We start from the raw sequence: 17,504 nt of genomic DNA, 5'->3' as shown, positions 1-17,504 counted from the left end.
TAAAAGTTGTGCTGGTTGTTAAGCAAGCCTGTGCATGATTTTATGATTATGATTATGATTATTTTCTGCAGTGGTTAAGTAACTTCCATGGTTGTTTAGCGAAATGTATTGTCTACAATGGGCACTTTTTGCCAGAAACCAAAGTAAATGCTGGTTTCTAGCGAAAGAATTTGCAAATCATGTGACCACAGCATGCTGCAAATGGCCATTAATATGGGCAGGTTGTTAAGCACTCAAAAAGTGATCACATGATTGCAAGGGGAAGGGCCGGCCATTGGAACTTTGAATCCAGATCGTTAAGTAGTTCTAAGAAGGTCCGTCGTAACTTCAAAGGGTCACTGGTTCTAAGTCAAGAACTACCTGTAAGGAACTCCGCACATACTCCAGGCCGTCCAAATACATCACTGTTCTGACCCCGCCCCCTCCACACGGTGAATCACGCCGACATAAGATTACTGCTTGACAATTTATTCACAGTAAATTAACACACCGACAAGACTTTGGCAGCAACCCAGACTTCCACAGATAAGAAATACACACCAGAGCTTCTCCAGCTTTAGTATAATAGTTGAATCCTGCAAACAGCCTCCTCCCAAAGTCTCTCTTTATATACTCTCTTGGGAGGAGCCTAATTACAACCACCTGGGTCCAATTATCTTCTGTATCTGCGTAGTTGCTGTCGGCGCTTATCTGCCCACCTTTGCCTGGAGTCCAAGACCAACTCCTTAGCTCCTCCCCAAAGCTCCAGGGCCTGACGTCAGGGACCAACTCCCCTTGGCTTTCACCACTGCTCCATGCCTCAGGCGCCTCCTGGTGGCCAACCAGCCTCTCTGGTCCCTGCTCGGAGTCTGAATCCTGTCCAGGGTCCTCCACATCTTCCAGAGCCGGCTCATAGGGCCCCTCGCTGTCGGAGTCTGTTTGCAGCTCCAACGGCTCCTGCTGGGCCACAACACATCACCTAATAAACCAGTGTTTCTCAACCTTGGCAACTTTAAGTCCTGTGGATTTCAACTCCCAGAATCCCCCAGCCAGGGATTCTGGGAGTTGAAGTCCACAGGACTTAAAGTCACCAAGGTTGAGAAACACTGTAATAAACACATTACTTGCTAAGAAGGTTAGAAACTTTGGGGATGTCTTCTCGGGGCATGATAAGCCCTTCTCATAAACATGTGTATTCTGGATTTTCCTTCACTTATACGGTCTCTGTCAAGGATGAAACTTCGGCAGCTACTTGCCTCTTTGTTTCAACTTCTTGCCATTAAGAGTAGAGGATGGTGGTGTTGCTTCAGAATGGGTTAGATGGAGAAACAAAACTTCTATGATTCCGCTGAAGACTGAGAGCCTGAAACCTTGTCAAGGACATCATAACAGGTGTTGAGTTGAAGCAGATGGTTCCCATAACAAAGTGAAGATGGACTAGGTGAGAGATTGGGGATTTGGCTGGGAAAATTATTGTTTCATTCTATGAACTGGTATTTGGGAACCTCAGAGTTAGTTTTACTTCGACATTACCATGTAGCACATTTCAATAAATAGTAAGATTTTTGGAAATGGAATGACCCTGGAGTTTTATTTGGATTCTCGAGCCAGTTCTTGACAGTGCCCTTCTTCTCTCTCCTACAGGATTCACACCGACTCCTGCTTTCATCTAGAGCAGGGATTTCCAACCTGTGGGCCGTGAGGGGTTTGCAACTGGGACATGGAAATGGCCAGCAAGCACAGGCATGCGCCTTCTTACTTGCACATTTGCGTCAGTGGCAGGCACATGTCCGCTTGCTCGCCACTTGCATGGACCGTCCCCTCCCCCCCCCACTGGTCCGCAAAGCTAGAAATGCAAAGCGGAACTCTGATCTAGAGCAGGGAGTCTCCTAAATTGGCAACTTTTAAGAACTTGTGGAGTTCAACTCCCAGAATTCTCCCAACTTCAGCCAACTTCCTAGACCCCCTGATCTGGAGATGCGCAATGTGAGGCTGTAGAGCACCAACCATACCATTACCCGCGCTGTAGATTGGCTTTTTCCCCCCCACAGCCACGTTAAATTGCTATGTTCAAAAAATATCTTATGAAAATCCTTTGCATGGTTACTGCCTTCCTAGCACATCGTGGGATGGGCTCTGCTGGGGGTTCGCAGGGGTTCAGGAGAACCTCTAGCTAAAATTCTGTGCAGTTCAGAGAACCCCCAAATCTCACTCCTGGCTGGCCCCGCCCACCCCACCCGTCCCAGGAGTCCCCATGTATCCCGTTTTGGATGCAGGTAAGTGCAAGGCATGTCCGGAGGCGTGGGGAGGGCAAAAAATGGGCCTACCGGAAGTTTGGGAAGGCCAGAAACACGCCCCAGAACCTGGGGAGACCGTTTTCGCCCTCCCGGAGGCTCAAGGAAGGCTCCAGGGGAGGCACACACCCCCCGGCCAGTACATGAGGCCAACTAGACTACAGCCACCATGGCCACGCCCACAAGGCAACCGGGTTGTCAGGCCTGCAGTTATATTCATTTTTAAGATCTTTGGCCTGCCACACTCGCTATTATTTCATTATGCTGTTTTATTAGTGTACTAGTTGGGAGGGGGGAATAGAAAGGACTAGAATTGTGGAATGTGTTGTTGTCATTCTTTTCTAGAAGCCCAAGGTCATCTTTTGTCTCCGCACTTCTGCACCTGACCGAAACCAGTTGGGTGGAGATGCCAGCGTGGCCACAGAAGATTGGACCATGTGATGGATTTGTGGGTGTGGCGATAAGATCATGAACTTTCAACTGGGTGGAATCCCAGGAAGATTTCAGATTTGGGATTCCACAGTTTGTTGCCAACATGTCTGTCTTATTAAATTGGAACTTTAAGGATAGCTCTGCCTTGGACTCTGATTTAATTCTGCATGATATTTGGAATGCTGACACGGGCAGTGAACCCCTTGTTAAAAATTTTGAAGTCCACTCCCTGAGCACATCCATTCAAAATTACTCAGAATACATTATAACCTATTTATTCCTGGCTTCTTTTGAAGGAAGCTTATGGAACATCTGAATACGTTCTCACGGTGCCATTCACCTCCCGAAAAGGAAAAACGGGATCCTTTGCTATGATGGCTGGATCAATGCATTGTTTCTCCTTTACCTAAAGTACTTAAGTTCTCATGTTCCTCCTGCAGGACTTGCCAGGCGACAGGTTGTTGAACTGGCTGCGGCGGCTTCCACTCGGTTGCCCGCAAACACGCCTCTGTCTCCTTGAGGCCCATGAATTCCTATAAAGAATAAGAGGCAGCCAAGACCTTCCCGTCAGAGATTCTGCTGCAGAAAAACAGGATTACGGTAAAGCTTCACATTCACGGCAAAATCTGGAACAATGAACATTACAAAAATCAGACCACTGACATAGGTTTATAGTCACAAGAGCAACAGAGATCTTCTATCCCCGTGTCGGCGAACCTATGGTAGGCGTGCCACAAGAGGCACACAAAGCTATTTCTGAGGGCACGCGAGGCATTGCCCTCTCAGCTCCAGCGCGTATGCGCGCGCTTGGCTAACAGATTTTCAGGTGGTTTTCGCCCTCTGGAGGCCTCGCTGAAGCCTCCGGAGAGTGAAATAGCAATAGCAATAGCAGTTAGACTTATATACCGCTTCATAGGGCTTTCAGCCCTCTCTAAGTGGTCCTTCTCACAACAACGGGACTCCTTTGCTCACCATCACACAAAAGTCTCTCAGGGGTCCCCCAAGGATTGTTGAAGGTCAACCAAGCTACAGTATTAACCAATCCTCAGAGTTTTGGATTAGTAGGGGTGGCCCCCAAGTTATAGCAATGGCCCTTATTGCTTATATATTGACTTATATACCACTTTATACCTCTCTAAGTGGTTTACAGAGTCAGCATATTGCCCCCAACAACAATCCGGGTCCTCATTTTACCCACCTCGGAAGGATGGAAGGCTGAGTCAACCCTGAGCCGGTGAGATTTGAACAGCCGAACTGCAGAACTGCAGTCAGCTGAAGTAGCCTGCAGTGCTGCATTTAACCACTGCGCCACCTCGGCTCTCTAAAAAAACCGCTTAACGTTTGGGAACTGACTTCCGGTTTGCGCGTCGGGCTGTTTTTCACCCTTCCCTGAAGCCCCCTGCAGGAAGTCCGTTCCCGAACTTCCGGTTTGGGTGTTGGTCCGTTTTTCGCCCTCCCCAGGCTCCTAGAAACTCCTATGTCACGTGATTAAAATTCGGACACTTAGAAACCGGCATGTATATATGACGGTTGAAGTCTCCTGGAGGTCAACTTTTGTGACTTGATAAGCAAAGTCAATGAGGAAGCCAGATTCACTTAACAACCATGTTACTAACTTACCAACAGCTGTGATTCACTCAACAACTGTAGCAAGAACGATCGTAAAATGGGGGAAAACCCACTTAACAAATGTCTCACTTAGCCACAGAAATTTTGGGCTCAATTGTGGCCGTTAAGTCGAGGGCCTGCTTCTTGTCTGGACTACCTTGCAAAGCTGTCATCAATCTTACACATCTGAAAATACATCTCTTCTCAACTAACAAGTTAATAAGATGGAATTCTAGCTAAAAATAAAACAAACCCATTATTGTTTAATCTAAAAAGCAATGTTTTTCAACCCTTGGCGACTTTACTTTGTGCGGACTTCAACTTCCAGAATTCCTCATCGAGCATCCAGGGAATTCTGGAAGTTGAAGTCCACACATCTTAAAGTTGCTGAGGTTGAAAAACCCAGATCTAAAAGGAACAGGAGAAGCAACCAAGAATACGTCTTTATCTTACCACCATCACCCCAATCTGGTACCAAGCAACCTGTTTCACAAGGTTGACATACACACCTCTCTCATCGCCGTTTGGACCATCCCAAATCTTTCGGAAGGAAATAATTGGCTGGAGTGGCTCGAGGATTTGATTTCATGTCCTGAAGGTGAGAATCAACTCATTACAATAAGAAGTCATGTTTACCCCCTTGCCCCTTTGGTGGTTAGAAAACAGAACAGCATAAAAGATTTGTCATTTTTAAAGCACTGAGTAAGACAAGAATCTTTGCGGAATCATTTTTATAGCGGTGGGGAAACCCTTAATCTTGAAACCTGGGTGTATCAAACTTTTTACATTTTTGGTGCCTAATTGCTTTTAGATCAAGGTTTCTACACCAGGCAACTTCCAGATGTGCGACTCCTGGGCTTCAAATCCCAGAATTCCTCAGCTTTCTATACAAAATTTTGAGAGTTGGAAGTCCAACGTAACTAAGATCTATCAAAGGTGGGGAAAAAAACTGCTTTAGATTCTGTCCTTCACAAAGAGTTTCCCCCCCCCCGTTTTCTGCTTATTTACATTCACCAATGTGAACTACCGTATTTTTCAGAGTGTAAGATGCTCCGATGTATAAGACGAACCTAGTTTTGGGGGAGGAAAGCAAGGGGGTGGGGGGAAATCTGCTTATGCCTCCCAGCAATTTGCCTCCCTGAAACAAACAGCAAACAGTACAGACAATACACAGTTTTTGTAGTGTTATATTTCAGACTGTATTTGTACATATGCTGTTAAAATTGATGTGGCTTTCTGGAAGTATAGTTATTCTCTGCTATTTAAAAGAAGATACAATAGCATGGGGCCTCTTCAAATCAAGCATTTATTTTAAAAAAGCTTCTTCATTTTGTTAAGCTATCTAGAACAACAACAACAGTTTTTTAAAAAAAAGTCTAATAATTTGAACATTCTATAGGCATTTATAGTTATTGACTTACCTCCTTGCAGCAAACGGTTCCACCACAAAACCGCATTCGACTAAAGGGCGCTCGACGAAACCGCGTAGCTGTCGTCATCACAGCGCGACAACAGCGCGGAGAAAAAAGCACGCTGTAAATGCTAAACCTAAAATTAACCCCTAAACCTAACCCCGCTAACCCTAATCCTAAACCTAACCCTTAACCTAACCCTAAACCTAACCCTAAACCTAACCCTAACCTAACCCTTAACCTAACCCTAAACCTAACCCTTAACCTAACCCTTAACCTAACCCTAAACCTAACCCTAAACCTAACCCTTAACCTAACCCTAAACCTAACCCTAAACCTAACCCTAAACCTAACCCTTAACCTAACCCTAAACCTAACCCTTACCTTAACTTGAATCGGCTTGCTTTCAAAGCGCTATTTAAAGCGCCCTTTTCTCCGCGCTCGCTGTTGTCGCCCTGTTGATGACGTCAGCGACGCGGTTTAATCGGGCGCACTTTAGTCGAGCGCGGTTTTGTCGTGCCACGGCAGCAAACAGCCTTATTAGCACAAGAAAAAAAAAATCTGCCTCTGCCTCCCAGCAATTTTCCTCCTGGAGCAAACAGCAAGTTTCACTTTCAGTTTAAGCACCCTCCTGATCATCAGCTGTTTCAGGCTGCAGGGATTGCTATAGCCTATTGCAGCCTCCACAGGCCCATTTTCCCCATTTGCTGCAAGGAGGTAAATTACTGGAAGGCAGCGCCCAAAGGGTTGGGGACGGTGGGTGGGTAGGGCTACATTCAGTGTACAAGCCGCACCCAAATTTTCACCCTCTTTTAGGAGGGGAAAAGGTGCGTCTTATACTTGGAACAATACGGTAGTTGAATGTTAATACTATGTTAATAGTATGACTCTTCTCTTTGTTAAACATTTAGTGTATTTTCATTGCTATCGTTTATACATTTTTACTGCATTGCCAATGCCTTTATACAGGTGGTCTTACCCAGCAGGCTGATTTCCACTTCTTCGTTTTCTCGCTTCACAGCCTCCAAGGTCTCTTTCTCTGAATATAAGAAATCGACATGTCCTTCATTCATTGAGCCCTGAAAGAGTAACACACTCCTTCTCACAACAACGGGACTCCTTTGCTCACCATCACACAAAAGTCTCTCAGGGGTCCCCCAAGGATTGTTGAAGGTCAACCAAGCTACAGTATTAACCAATCCTCAGAGTTTTGGATTAGTAGGGGTAGCCCCCAAGTTATAGCAATGGCCCTTATTGCTTATATATTGACTTATATACCACTTCAGAGGGCTTTACAGCCTCTCTAAGTGGTTTATAGAGTCAACCTATTGCCCCCCGGGGTCCTCATTTTACCACCCTCGGAAGGATGGAAGCCCGAGTCAACCTTGGGTCTCATGAAAATCGAATTGCCAAATTGCTGGCAGCCGGCAGTCAGCAAAAGTAGCCTGCAGTACCACATTCTAATCACTGCGCCACCATGGCTCTTATAGCAATAGTACTTAGACTTATATACCGCTTTTACAGCTCTAAGCTGTTTACAAAGTCTGCCTATTGCCCCCCAACAATCTGGGTCCTCATTTTACCCACCTCGGAAGGAAGGAAGGCCAAGTCAACCTTGAGCCTGGTGAGATTTGAAGTGCAGCTAGCAGTCAGCTGAAGTAGCCTGCAATACTGCACTCTAACCACTGCGCCACCTCATGATTATTTTTTATGACTCTTACAGCATCTCCATGCTCACACGATCAAAATTTGGATGCTTGGCAACTGATTCATATTTATGACAGTTGCTGTGTCCTCAGGTCATGTGACCACTTTTGCCACCTTCTGACAAGCATAGTCCATGAGGAAGCCAGATGCACTTAAAACCCTGTTATGAACTTAACCACTGAAGTGATTCAATAGCAATAGCAATAGCAGTTAGACTTATATACCACTTCATAGGGCTTTCAACCCTCTCTAAGCGATTTACAGAGTCAGCATGCTGCCCCCACAGTCTGGGTCCTCATTTTACCCACCTCGGAAGGATGGAAGGCTGAGTCAACCTTGAGCCGGTGAGATTAGAACCGCCGAACTGCAGTTAGCAGTCAGCTGAAGTGGCCTGCAGTACTGCACTCTAACCACTGCGCCACCTCGGCTCTTTAGATTCACTTAACAATTAGAATAGAACAGAATAACAGAGTTGGAAGGGACCTTGGAGGTCTTCTATTCCAACCCCCTGCTTAGGCAGGAAACCCTAAACCACTTCAGACAAATGGTTGTCCAACATCTTCTTAAAAACTTCCAGTGTTCGAGCATTCACAATTTCTGGAGGCAAGTTGTTCCACTGATTAATTGTTCTAACTGTCAGGAAATTCCTCCTTAGTTCTACGTTGCTTCTCTCCTTGATTAAGTATAAGTATATTCTTAATTGTCATTGTACTTAAATACAACGAAATTGGTTCCACCCTTTGCTTTCCACCTGATTAGATTCCACCCATTACGTCTTGTTCTACCTGGTGCTTTGGAGAATAGCTTGACTCCCTCTTCTTTGTGGCAGCCCCTGAGATATTGGAACACTGCTATCATGTCTCCCCTAGTCCTTCTTTTCACTAAACTAGATATACCCAGTTCCTGCAACCCTTCTTTATATATTTTAGCCTCCAGGGCCCTCATCATCTTGGTTGCTCTTCTCTGCACTCTTTGTAGAGTCTCCACATCTTTTTTAGATTGTGGCAACAAAGGTTGTAAAATGGGGCAAAACTCACTCAACAACCATCTCACTTAAGGACAGAAATTTGGGCTTCTATTAGGGTAGAGAACTGCCTGTATATTGTCAAACATACCTGATACAGCCCTGATTTGGCGTCTTGTTGGTTCCTCAGGAAGTCCTCCACCAGGACCACCGCCTGGGAACACGTCTCTGGCCTCCTCACTTGAACCCAGCTCTGGAGCTTCGGAGGCAGGCTGGCCAGAAATTGCTCCAAGATCAGCAGCTCCAGGATCTGCTCCTTGGAGCGTCTCTGTGGCTTTAGCCACTGGCAGCAAAGCTCCTGAAGCTGGCTTTGAACCCGTCGCAGGTCTTCCACCCCCTGGCAGCAGAACTGCCTGAAGCGTTGACGCCGGGCCTCCGTTTTCGTGGCTTCCCCTTTTAAGATGGCGGCCTTCACCTTCCCATAGTTGTCCCGTTCTCCGATTTCCAGCTTCTGAAAAGCCTCTTCGGCTTCTCCACTCAAGGCCGGCAAAAGACAGGACACCCACTCTTCTCTAGGCCACCGGCAGGCTCGGGCCACCTGCTCGAAGGAGGCCAGGAAGACCTTGGGATCTTCCCAGGGAGAAGCATCCGACATCTTGGACTTGACCTCTCCTGGATGAACCGGTTGCAGCGTCTGGAGGAACTGCTGCCACTGCGATTCCCAGCGCTCCTCCATCCCAACGAACGGGGCCCTCTTGTTCCTCTCAAATGCGCCCCATCCTGCTTGTTCGGACATAAACTGAGGCTTGATTGCAGAAGGGAGTTTTCCGGCTGTGTCCGGTCCTTCTTCTTCGTTTAAGACTTGTCTCTCCATTGCCGATTTATCTGCTGTTAGCCCTCTCAAATCTAAAGGCAGAGCATATTGGAAGCAGATTATTTGGTTATCAGTTTAACACTATGCCACATTTTAGAGGTCCCACTAATCTTAGGGGAAAAATATTTTTAAAAAGGACAGGTTGTATTTCCTGTACAGGTAAACCTTGACTTATGGCCACTCACTCAGTGACGGTTCAAAGTTACTTACAACTGAAATTCACAATTCTGACAATCCCCCCCCCCCCCCGCATTGACATGAACCAACTTAGTGGGAGAGGAGGAGCCAACGTCGTGACAACACAATGTGCGGTCCCGACTGTCCAAGACGGCCGTTGACACTTTTGCCACTAGACGGTCTGGCAGGACATAAACCGTCCCGTAGAGATGGTGATCAAGAAGACAAAGGCTTGCTGGTCTCAGGGACATCGCAAAGTCCCTCATTGACCCAAGGGAAGCGCTTCAAGCCGGTGGCAAACAGGCAGCCCCCAGGCTGACGAAGTCGGAGACGGCTTGGAAGGAAGGAAGTGAAAGTGAGTCCATCGGGTGTTGTTGTTTTTTTACTATGAGAAAGATTGCCCAAAGACATGTACCAACTTAGCAACTTGGCTCCACTTATCGATATTTGCAGTCTCTTGTAGTCCCGTGACTATGTTTTAAGACAGTTTTGCTCAAAACGGCACCTATATTGAACCACAGAGTCACTTAATGACCATGGTGTTTGCTTAATGACTACAGTGCTCACAGCTGCCAGGATCCCTTAATAACCACAGCACAAAAGAGCACAAAATGAAGTTGGTTATGTGACTGGCCCATTTAACGACGGCCACAATTTAGTTCTGTGATGAGCAGGTTCCATTACGGTAGTACGTCAAAAAGTATCTTTACAGCCTCCCCAAAATGTTGGAAATGCGAATCAATACACGGAACATATTACCATTTATGGTGGACCTGTGAGGAGGCTAAAAAGTTTTGGAAAAGGATCAAATATTGGCTGGAGGCAATAACAGGGGTTAAAATAGAATGGAAACCTGAACTTTTTTTATTAGGAATAATGTCTGCGAAATACAAAAAAGAAATCCAGTATTTAATACGACATATAATTACGGCAGCAAGGATTGCCTTTGCCCAGAAATGGAAAAACAAATTAATTCCAAGCGAAGATGAAATAATAAAAAAGGTTATGGATTGGGCTGAAATGGACAAACTTAACTAAAGAAATCCAGGGAAAAGAAGAATCAGAATTCTACCAGATATGGGATAAATGGTATAGGTGGATGAAGGAAAGAAACAGGAATCAATGAAGGAATATAACAAAACCCAAAAAATAATAGTTATGAGAAAAGTATCTTTACAAAGCCCTTTTTCCTTGGTTAAAAAAACATCAAACCAGATTTCACCAAGAAGCTAGCATCACACCTGTAAATCAGCTTTGAATAGAATATCCACTGAAATAAAGAATTCTTGGAACCGAAAAGTGATAAAAAACACAGCAACATATACATTCAATCAGAAATGATTTCCTGGCTCCTGTTTAACCTGTTTTATTCGTCTCTGGATATTCATTCTCTCTAACAGCGTCATTTATCCTGGGACTCTAGAAGGGTTTAAAAAAACAGCGTTATCGTCTTAAGTCTGGAGTAAGTTTACTGCAGGATCCAATCTGGGTCGCTCACCGGGACCAGAAGTTACCATAGGGGATGGCAAACTTATGGCACGCAGGCCACAGGTAGCATGTAGAGCCATTTCTGAGGGCACGCAAGGCGTTGCCCTCTCAGCTCCAGCTTCAGGGAAGCCTCCTGGAAGAGAAAAATGGCCCAAACTTCTGGTTTGCATGTTGGGCCGCTTTTCGCCCTCCCCAGGTGCCTAGAAAGCCTCTGGAGCCTGGGGAGGGCGAAAAACAGGCTTACTGGAAGTCGGAAAACGGTCTGTTTCTGGCCTCCGGAGGGCCTCTGGGGGAGGCTGTTTTCACCCTCCCCAGGCTCCTAGAAAGCCATGCGCGGGGCAGGGGTCACATGCGCATGTGCAGGGGGCATGGTGCATTAAATTATGAACGGTCAGACGAGGAAACCCGAACTCATTGGTAGCCTCATATTGCAATGAACAAGGACATACATTCAATTTAGCAGCTATTTAGATTGTTGGCTGAGCAAGTACAAAAGTAGCCAGGGAAATCATTGAAGCCTGAGAAACCAGCTCCTTGTCAGTCAGCACAAGGGCTGATTTACCACCAGCCCCAAAGCACACATTCCTTTAGAGAGAGGTTCACCGAGGATAGGCTCCTGCATAATCCTGGGAGCACCGAGGAGTAAATCTCAGGTCCCAGGGATAGACCCAGATGGGATTCTGCAACATTCTCTCAGACACTTATATCTTTCCATTATTATTGTGTATTATTTGTTTAATAGGCTCTATTTTATGGTGTTGATTTTGCTGTTAAGGTTATTTCAGCCTGGCCTGTTTGGTTGAATCTTTCAGCTGTTTTTATCTTTTGTATGCCACAAAAGTCCAGTGGAGCTAGGTGGCTAATAAATTTCAATCAATCAATCAATCAATCAAATCTACTGGATTTGCAGCATCCAATTCCCCAAATCCATCATTTGGGATTAAAAACACAAAAACTCCCAATTTAAAACCAAAACTATAATAAGGCACTAGGAAAGGGGTGTGTCCGTCCGAATTAAATCAAGTAAATCTAATCCCCCACCCTCCGCCTGCTCCATAGGAAGAGCTGCAGCATCTCCTCCCATTTCCCATCTGAATAAAAAAGGATTTTCCTACATCCAGGTAGGACAGACAAAACCCTTCACCACTTTTAGAGTTGATCATCACCCTACTCGGTGATAGGAACCACCGAAATAATTGTTGGTGCGGTTCATGCTTAACCTATGCTGCCTTCGGTTTGACCGAAGCGTAGTACATAAAGTGACCTGCTACGATGTCCTATCTGACGACTACTTCAGCTTCAACCACCACAACACATACACCAGCACACAATAGATAACAAACTCAAGGTTAACTGCTCCAAACACGATTGCAGAAAATATGACTTCAGGCAACAGAGTGGTCAACGCCTGGAATGCACAACCTGGGTCTGTTGTTACATCCTCAAAGCCCCAAAACTTTAACCTTAGACTGTCTACTGTTGACCTCACCCCATTCCTAAGAGGTTTGTAAGGGGTCCCTGTCCCAATGTTTCCATTTACTCGTCTCCATTTCATATAATCAAAATCATGTTTATACTTATATGTTATCTCAATGCATGCTTGACGAAATAAATGAATAAAATATAAATAAATAAATAAACTTTTCCCTTTTATGCCCCACTCCAGGAAGGGTACCCCAAAAGCCAATACGGCTCCCTTCTCCCACCGAAAAGTCAAGGACTAGAGCGGGGCTTTGCTTCCAGCCGAGGGGTCATCACCGGCAAAAGCTCCGCAGCGATGGGACAGCCCGTACAGCGAGGATGGAGGAGGGTGGAGGTCCTCCCATGCTCCCCCGCGCCGAGACACCCCCCCCTACAAGCTGCATGCTCCGTTGAACATGCAAGGAATGCAATGCAATGCAACGAATGCAATGTAAGGAATGCAATGCAATGTAAGGAATGCAATGTAAGGAATGCAATGCAATGTAAGCAATGCAATGGCAGTATGCGATGCAAGTAATCCAGACCTCCCCCCACTTTGCTTCGAGAGACGGGACGAGGCGGGGCTGGAAGGAGGGCTTCCCAAAACGTGGGAGGGGGGATTGAGGCCTCCCCGCGCAACGCTGCGCCAGCGGCTACTTCCACCCACCCCCCCATGCAGAATCGCAAAAGGGGAGGCGGCCCTGCTGCAGCCGCGGAGGTCGGAGGAGCCCCCTACCGCAAGGAGACGAGCGTCTTCGCGTCGCCTCCGTCGGATGGACGCGCGGGACCCCCGGACGTTTCCCCGGAACCCTCTCCAGGCACCCGCTGCGCTGCCTTTCCCCTTCGCTCCGCCTTCCCTTCTCTGGGCGCTCCGGCGCTGAAGTGGCGGAAGAGCGTCCGCGGGCGCCCCCTCTCGGATTCCGCCTGCCAAACACCCCGAAAGAAACAAAAACTAGGGAGGAAGCGCTGTGCTGCGTGGGCTTCGCACCGCTTTTCGGTGATGGCGCGGTTGTGCAGCCGGATGCCGCACCGTCCGAGTTGGCTTTTACCTGACGGGGGGTGGGGTGAGCTAAAGGGCGTGAAGGTGCATGGCTTCCCCGACGAAAGGTTGAACCCCGGGACACTCAATCAGACTAGAGCTAGAAGGGACCTTAGAGGTCTTCTAGTCCAGCTCCCTGCTCAAGCAGGAGACCCAGCACCATTTCATACAAGAATAGAATAACAGAGTTGGAAGGGACCTTAGAGGTCTTCTAGTCCAGCCCCCTGCTCAAGCAGGAGACCCTGCACCATTTCAGACAAGAATAGAATAGAATAACAGAGTTGAAAGGGACCTTGGAGGTCTTCTAGTACAAACCCCCTGCTTAGGCAGGAGAATCCATAACATTTCAATCAAATGGGTATCCAATCTGGGGGGCAAATAAACATGGGTTTTGTTATTTGTTAACTAACATACGGTAGATTGCATTTTAATCTGATTTATATTCTTTCTTTTGAAGTGATGTTCAAGATTTATTAGCGTTTAACATTCCTCAACTGGTAAACAAGCTGGAGACTAGCTCCAGACAAGAAAAGTTTGTTAGTACAAATTGGGGGTCTGGCTTATCTCTTGTGAATCCTAAACAACCTTTCTCTTTACAATTTATTCCCCTTCAGACCTCATTTTAATAAACATGTATGCTATTATCCTGTCCAATCAACCTTCCTCTTTCAGGTTTCTTTCTTATGTTAACTATAAAAGGGGATACAAGCTAAAGATCTGGGTTCCCTCTTTGAATGAGGAATCCCTTTGGTCTGAATATTCTGATAAATTGTAATAAAATGATCATCCTGTCTCGGTTTGCCTCATTGGAAAATATGCACACTGAGGCATGAGCCTAAAAAAGCCATATTTGGCCATCAAATCACTTTTTTAAAAATTTCCAATGTTGGAGCATTCTCAAGTCCTAGAGATAAGTTCTTCCAAGTTTTGGTCTCTGCAAAGAAATGAAAATGCCCCAAAGGAAAACCCCATTTAGAAGGTTGAAGGAGAGACTCTGCCGGCGGGACCAAAACGTTTCGAACTGAAAAAGAAAAATTAAGTTGCCATGATTCTAAAGTAGAATAAAATATGGATTAAATATAAAAAACAAGATGTGGCATAAGGCAGTGGTCTCCAACCTTGGCAACTTTAAGACAAGTCTTACGGTTGCCAAGGTTGGAAACCACTGGCATAAGGGACAGTTAAAAGCTTGCTTAAAGTGACAGGGAAATGTCATCAGCCTTCAACCACAAAATGTTCCAGTAAAAGTTCTTATGTCAAAAACCCAAAACCACAAGGCTCAGCTAAAGTTCACTTAGAGACACGTAGTCAGTAGTACCTGTGGCCCAAGACAAAAGGAGAAGTAAGACAATATCTACTTATAAGGCTTTTTCCTCAAGGTAACCAATAAGAAATGAGTTAAGTGTTCCCGTGTTACGCTGCCTTTGAGAATGTATAAGAACGCGTGCTTCGATAATGAAGGTTGTTCAGAACTTGCAATGCTAAGCCATGGGCTAGCTTTCTGAACCTGGCTGCTAATAAACTCCTCCTGTATCCTGAAAAGTCCAAGCCTGTCATTTTCTGCAACAATTCAGCTTGCAGACATATTAAGTGCTTGCAGGACAAGAAACAATGGACGGAAACTAATCAAGGAGATTAAGGAGAAACTTCCTAACAGTGAGGACAATTAACCAGTGGAACAGTTTGCCACCAGAAGTTGTGTGTGTTTCATCACTGGAGGTTTTTAAGAAGAGACTGGACAGCCACTTATCTGAAATGGTAGGTTTATTTGCTTGAGCAGGGGGCTGGACTAGAAGTCATCCATGATTTCCTGGGTTTCACAGCATAAATTATTAGTCAGACAGATTAACAGAGTTGGAAGGGACCTTGTAGGTCATCTAGTCCAACCCCCCGCCCAAGCAGGAGACCTATATCATTTCTGGCAGACGGTGGTCCAGTCTCTTCTTGAAAGCCTCCAGTGATGAAGCTCCCACTACTTCAAAAGGCAAAAGCTGTCCTATTGGTTGATTGATCTCCCTGTCAGAAAATGTCTCCTTATTTCTAGGTTGACTCTCTCCTTGGTCAGTTTCCATCCATTATTCCTCGTCTGGCCTTTGGGTGTCTTGGGAAATAGCTTGACCCCTTCCTCTCTGTGGCAGCCCTTCAAGTATTGGAACACTGTTATCATGTCTCCCCTAAACTATATCAAAAAAATCTAATCAACATTTACAGCAATCCGTTTTAGAATGCTATGCAAATAATCATTGGGTGTTTGATTTACTTGAGGAATGGATAACTATGACAACTTTATGACTTGTGGACTTCAATTTCCAGAATTCCTAAGCTAGCCATACTCATCATTAGCCATCTGGCTCAGGAATTCTGGAAGTTGAAGCCCACAGGTCGTAAACTTGCCATAGTTCCAGAGGTGGGTTCCTACCAGTTCGTACCTATTTGGTAGAACCGGTTCGTCAAATCTACCGAACCGGTTAGAAGAGGTTCCACCAGTGGACCCGGAAAGCAGGCCACACCTACAGAAGAGGTTCCAAAATTTTTTTGAAACCCACCACTGGTCCTTGGACATGATTATTCTACACTATCATGCTCATATTTATAAAACTCAGTGCCTCTGTGAAAGGTAAGGATGACTACTGCGTTTGTGGTGCAATCAGAACATTGCATGTGTTGAAGTTGTTTTAACGCAAACCAAAGATGCCTTTTAAAAAACAAGTTTACATCATATTCTTATGCATGCCAGTACTGTGTGTGAGGTAAGTTAAGGTGGTTCTGACAAGTGTCGTTGGCATCTTCATATCTGGTCACATGGGTGGCAAGCCACTCCCATCTGGTCACATGCGCAGCAAGCCACTCCCACAAAAGAGGCCACACCCAGAGTAGGTTCAAACAATTTTTGAAACCCACCACTGCATAGTTCCTTCCCCTCCCATTGTGGTCTGTGAACCCAGCAATAAAAACAGCCCAATAGCTGACAATCAAACAAAAAATTGAGGGGATACTACCAATTTAACAAAGGCAGTGTTGGTATTACCCATAAAGTTTTCGTTATATAATAATAAAAAGTCGAATTAGCTCAGTGTAAATAAATTCATTTATTGTCTTGTAAATAAAACTCTTCCCCTGGATAGCAATTCTGTTATTTGATTTAATCCCTCCACACCATGCAGCCATAAAACAACTTGCCTAGAGGACAGCAGCTGCTATTACTTTGATAAAGATCAAGAACACCTAAAAATGAAAATAACACTTACACAGCGGTCTCATGCTCAGCACAGGGTGTCATAAGTCTGCAGCAACTTTTAAGTATTATGATAATCCAGGTGGAACTTTCTGTATCCTTGAGGTCGGCCACTTTTAAGAGACATGGACTTCAGCTCCCAGCTGGCTAGGGAATTCTGGGAGTTGGAGTCCACAAGTCTTAAAGTTGCCGAGGGTAAGAAACACTGCATGTAAGAGATATAAGTGCTATGGGAGAATACTGGCAGAGGTTTAACATTAACAGAGCTGGAAGGGACCTTGTAGGTCATCTAGTCTCCTTCCCCTAACAGGAGAACCTACTACACCCTTTCTGACAAATGGCAGTCCAATCTCTTCAGTGATGAAGCTAATAATGGTTTGCTGGAAGCTGGCATTTACTTCCAGGTCCGGCAAAAGCCAGCTCATAGCAAACAATGGGTTTGCTTAATGACCGCCGCAAAAGAGCCTGTAAATTCGGATTCCGCTTTATAACCCCCATGGCTTAACAACTGTAACCTGCCAGGCTCAATTTCGGTTGTAACTTGAGGACCAGCTGAATTCGCTGTTGAGAGAGAATGAAGCTATTCAACCAACATCGTCTCTCCATGAACCTTGTGCTCCAGCTCAACAATTCTAGAAAAACATAAGGCAGTCTTCAACTTATGACCACAATGGAGAGCAACATTTCTGTTGTCAAGTGAGACTTTTGTTAGGTGAGTTTTGCCCCATTTGACTTCCTGCCACAGTTGTTTGTGAATTGCTGCAGTTCTTAAAAATTAGGAACATGGCTTCCACGTTGATTTTGTCACCAAAGGGGAATCACGCGACCCCGGTA

General features: G+C 45.6%; 2 protein-coding genes across 5 annotated transcripts in view; both read right to left on the bottom strand.

Moving 5' to 3' along the window:
- The window catches only part of LOC116504554 (zinc finger protein 585A-like), a 68,567-nt gene that overhangs the window by 20,187 nt on the left and 30,876 nt on the right, over window positions 1-17,504 (bottom strand). The gene's annotated exons all lie outside the window — the stretch shown is intronic.
- On the bottom strand, window positions 1,038-13,267 carry LOC116504550 (zinc finger and SCAN domain-containing protein 29-like). Of its 4 annotated transcripts, XM_032211632.1 has the most exons (6): window positions 13,133-13,267; window positions 8,548-9,302; window positions 6,705-6,804; window positions 4,823-4,905; window positions 3,112-3,238; window positions 1,038-1,349 (listed from the first exon to the last, which is right to left on the bottom strand). In XM_032211632.1, exons 2-6 carry the CDS (start codon window positions 9,268-9,270, stop codon window positions 1,228-1,230), a joined length of 1,155 nt encoding a protein of 384 aa, XP_032067523.1. In that variant the 5' UTR covers window positions 9,271-9,302; window positions 13,133-13,267; the 3' UTR covers window positions 1,038-1,227. The 4 variants fall into 4 exon arrangements, with proteins under 4 accessions (XP_032067523.1, XP_032067526.1, XP_032067525.1 ...); XM_032211635.1 differs by lacking the exon at window positions 1,038-1,349 and having other exon boundaries at window positions 3,196-3,281; XM_032211634.1 differs by lacking the exon at window positions 1,038-1,349 and having other exon boundaries at window positions 3,199-3,284.

Source organism: Thamnophis elegans, chromosome 2 (genome assembly GCF_009769535.1).
Source record: "Thamnophis elegans isolate rThaEle1 chromosome 2, rThaEle1.pri, whole genome shotgun sequence".
Lineage (NCBI taxonomy): Eukaryota > Metazoa > Chordata > Lepidosauria > Squamata > Colubridae > Thamnophis > Thamnophis elegans.
This window is presented reverse-complemented; position numbering and strand designations above follow the sequence as displayed.

Excerpts from the sequence above, each read along its gene's own strand:
- LOC116504550 (XM_032211632.1), bottom strand. The coding sequence starts at position 9,270 with ATGGAGAGACAAGTCTTAAACGAAGAAGAAGGACCGGACACAGCCGGA. Across the intron at positions 3,239-4,822 it reads TCCAAACGGCGATGAGAGAG|GAATTCATGGGCCTCAAGGA; the intron begins GTGTGTATGTCA and ends TATTCTTTATAG. Across the intron at positions 1,350-3,111 it reads TGAGAACTTAAGTACTTTAG|GTTTCAGGCTCTCAGTCTTC; the intron begins GTAAAGGAGAAA and ends GTCCTTGACAAG.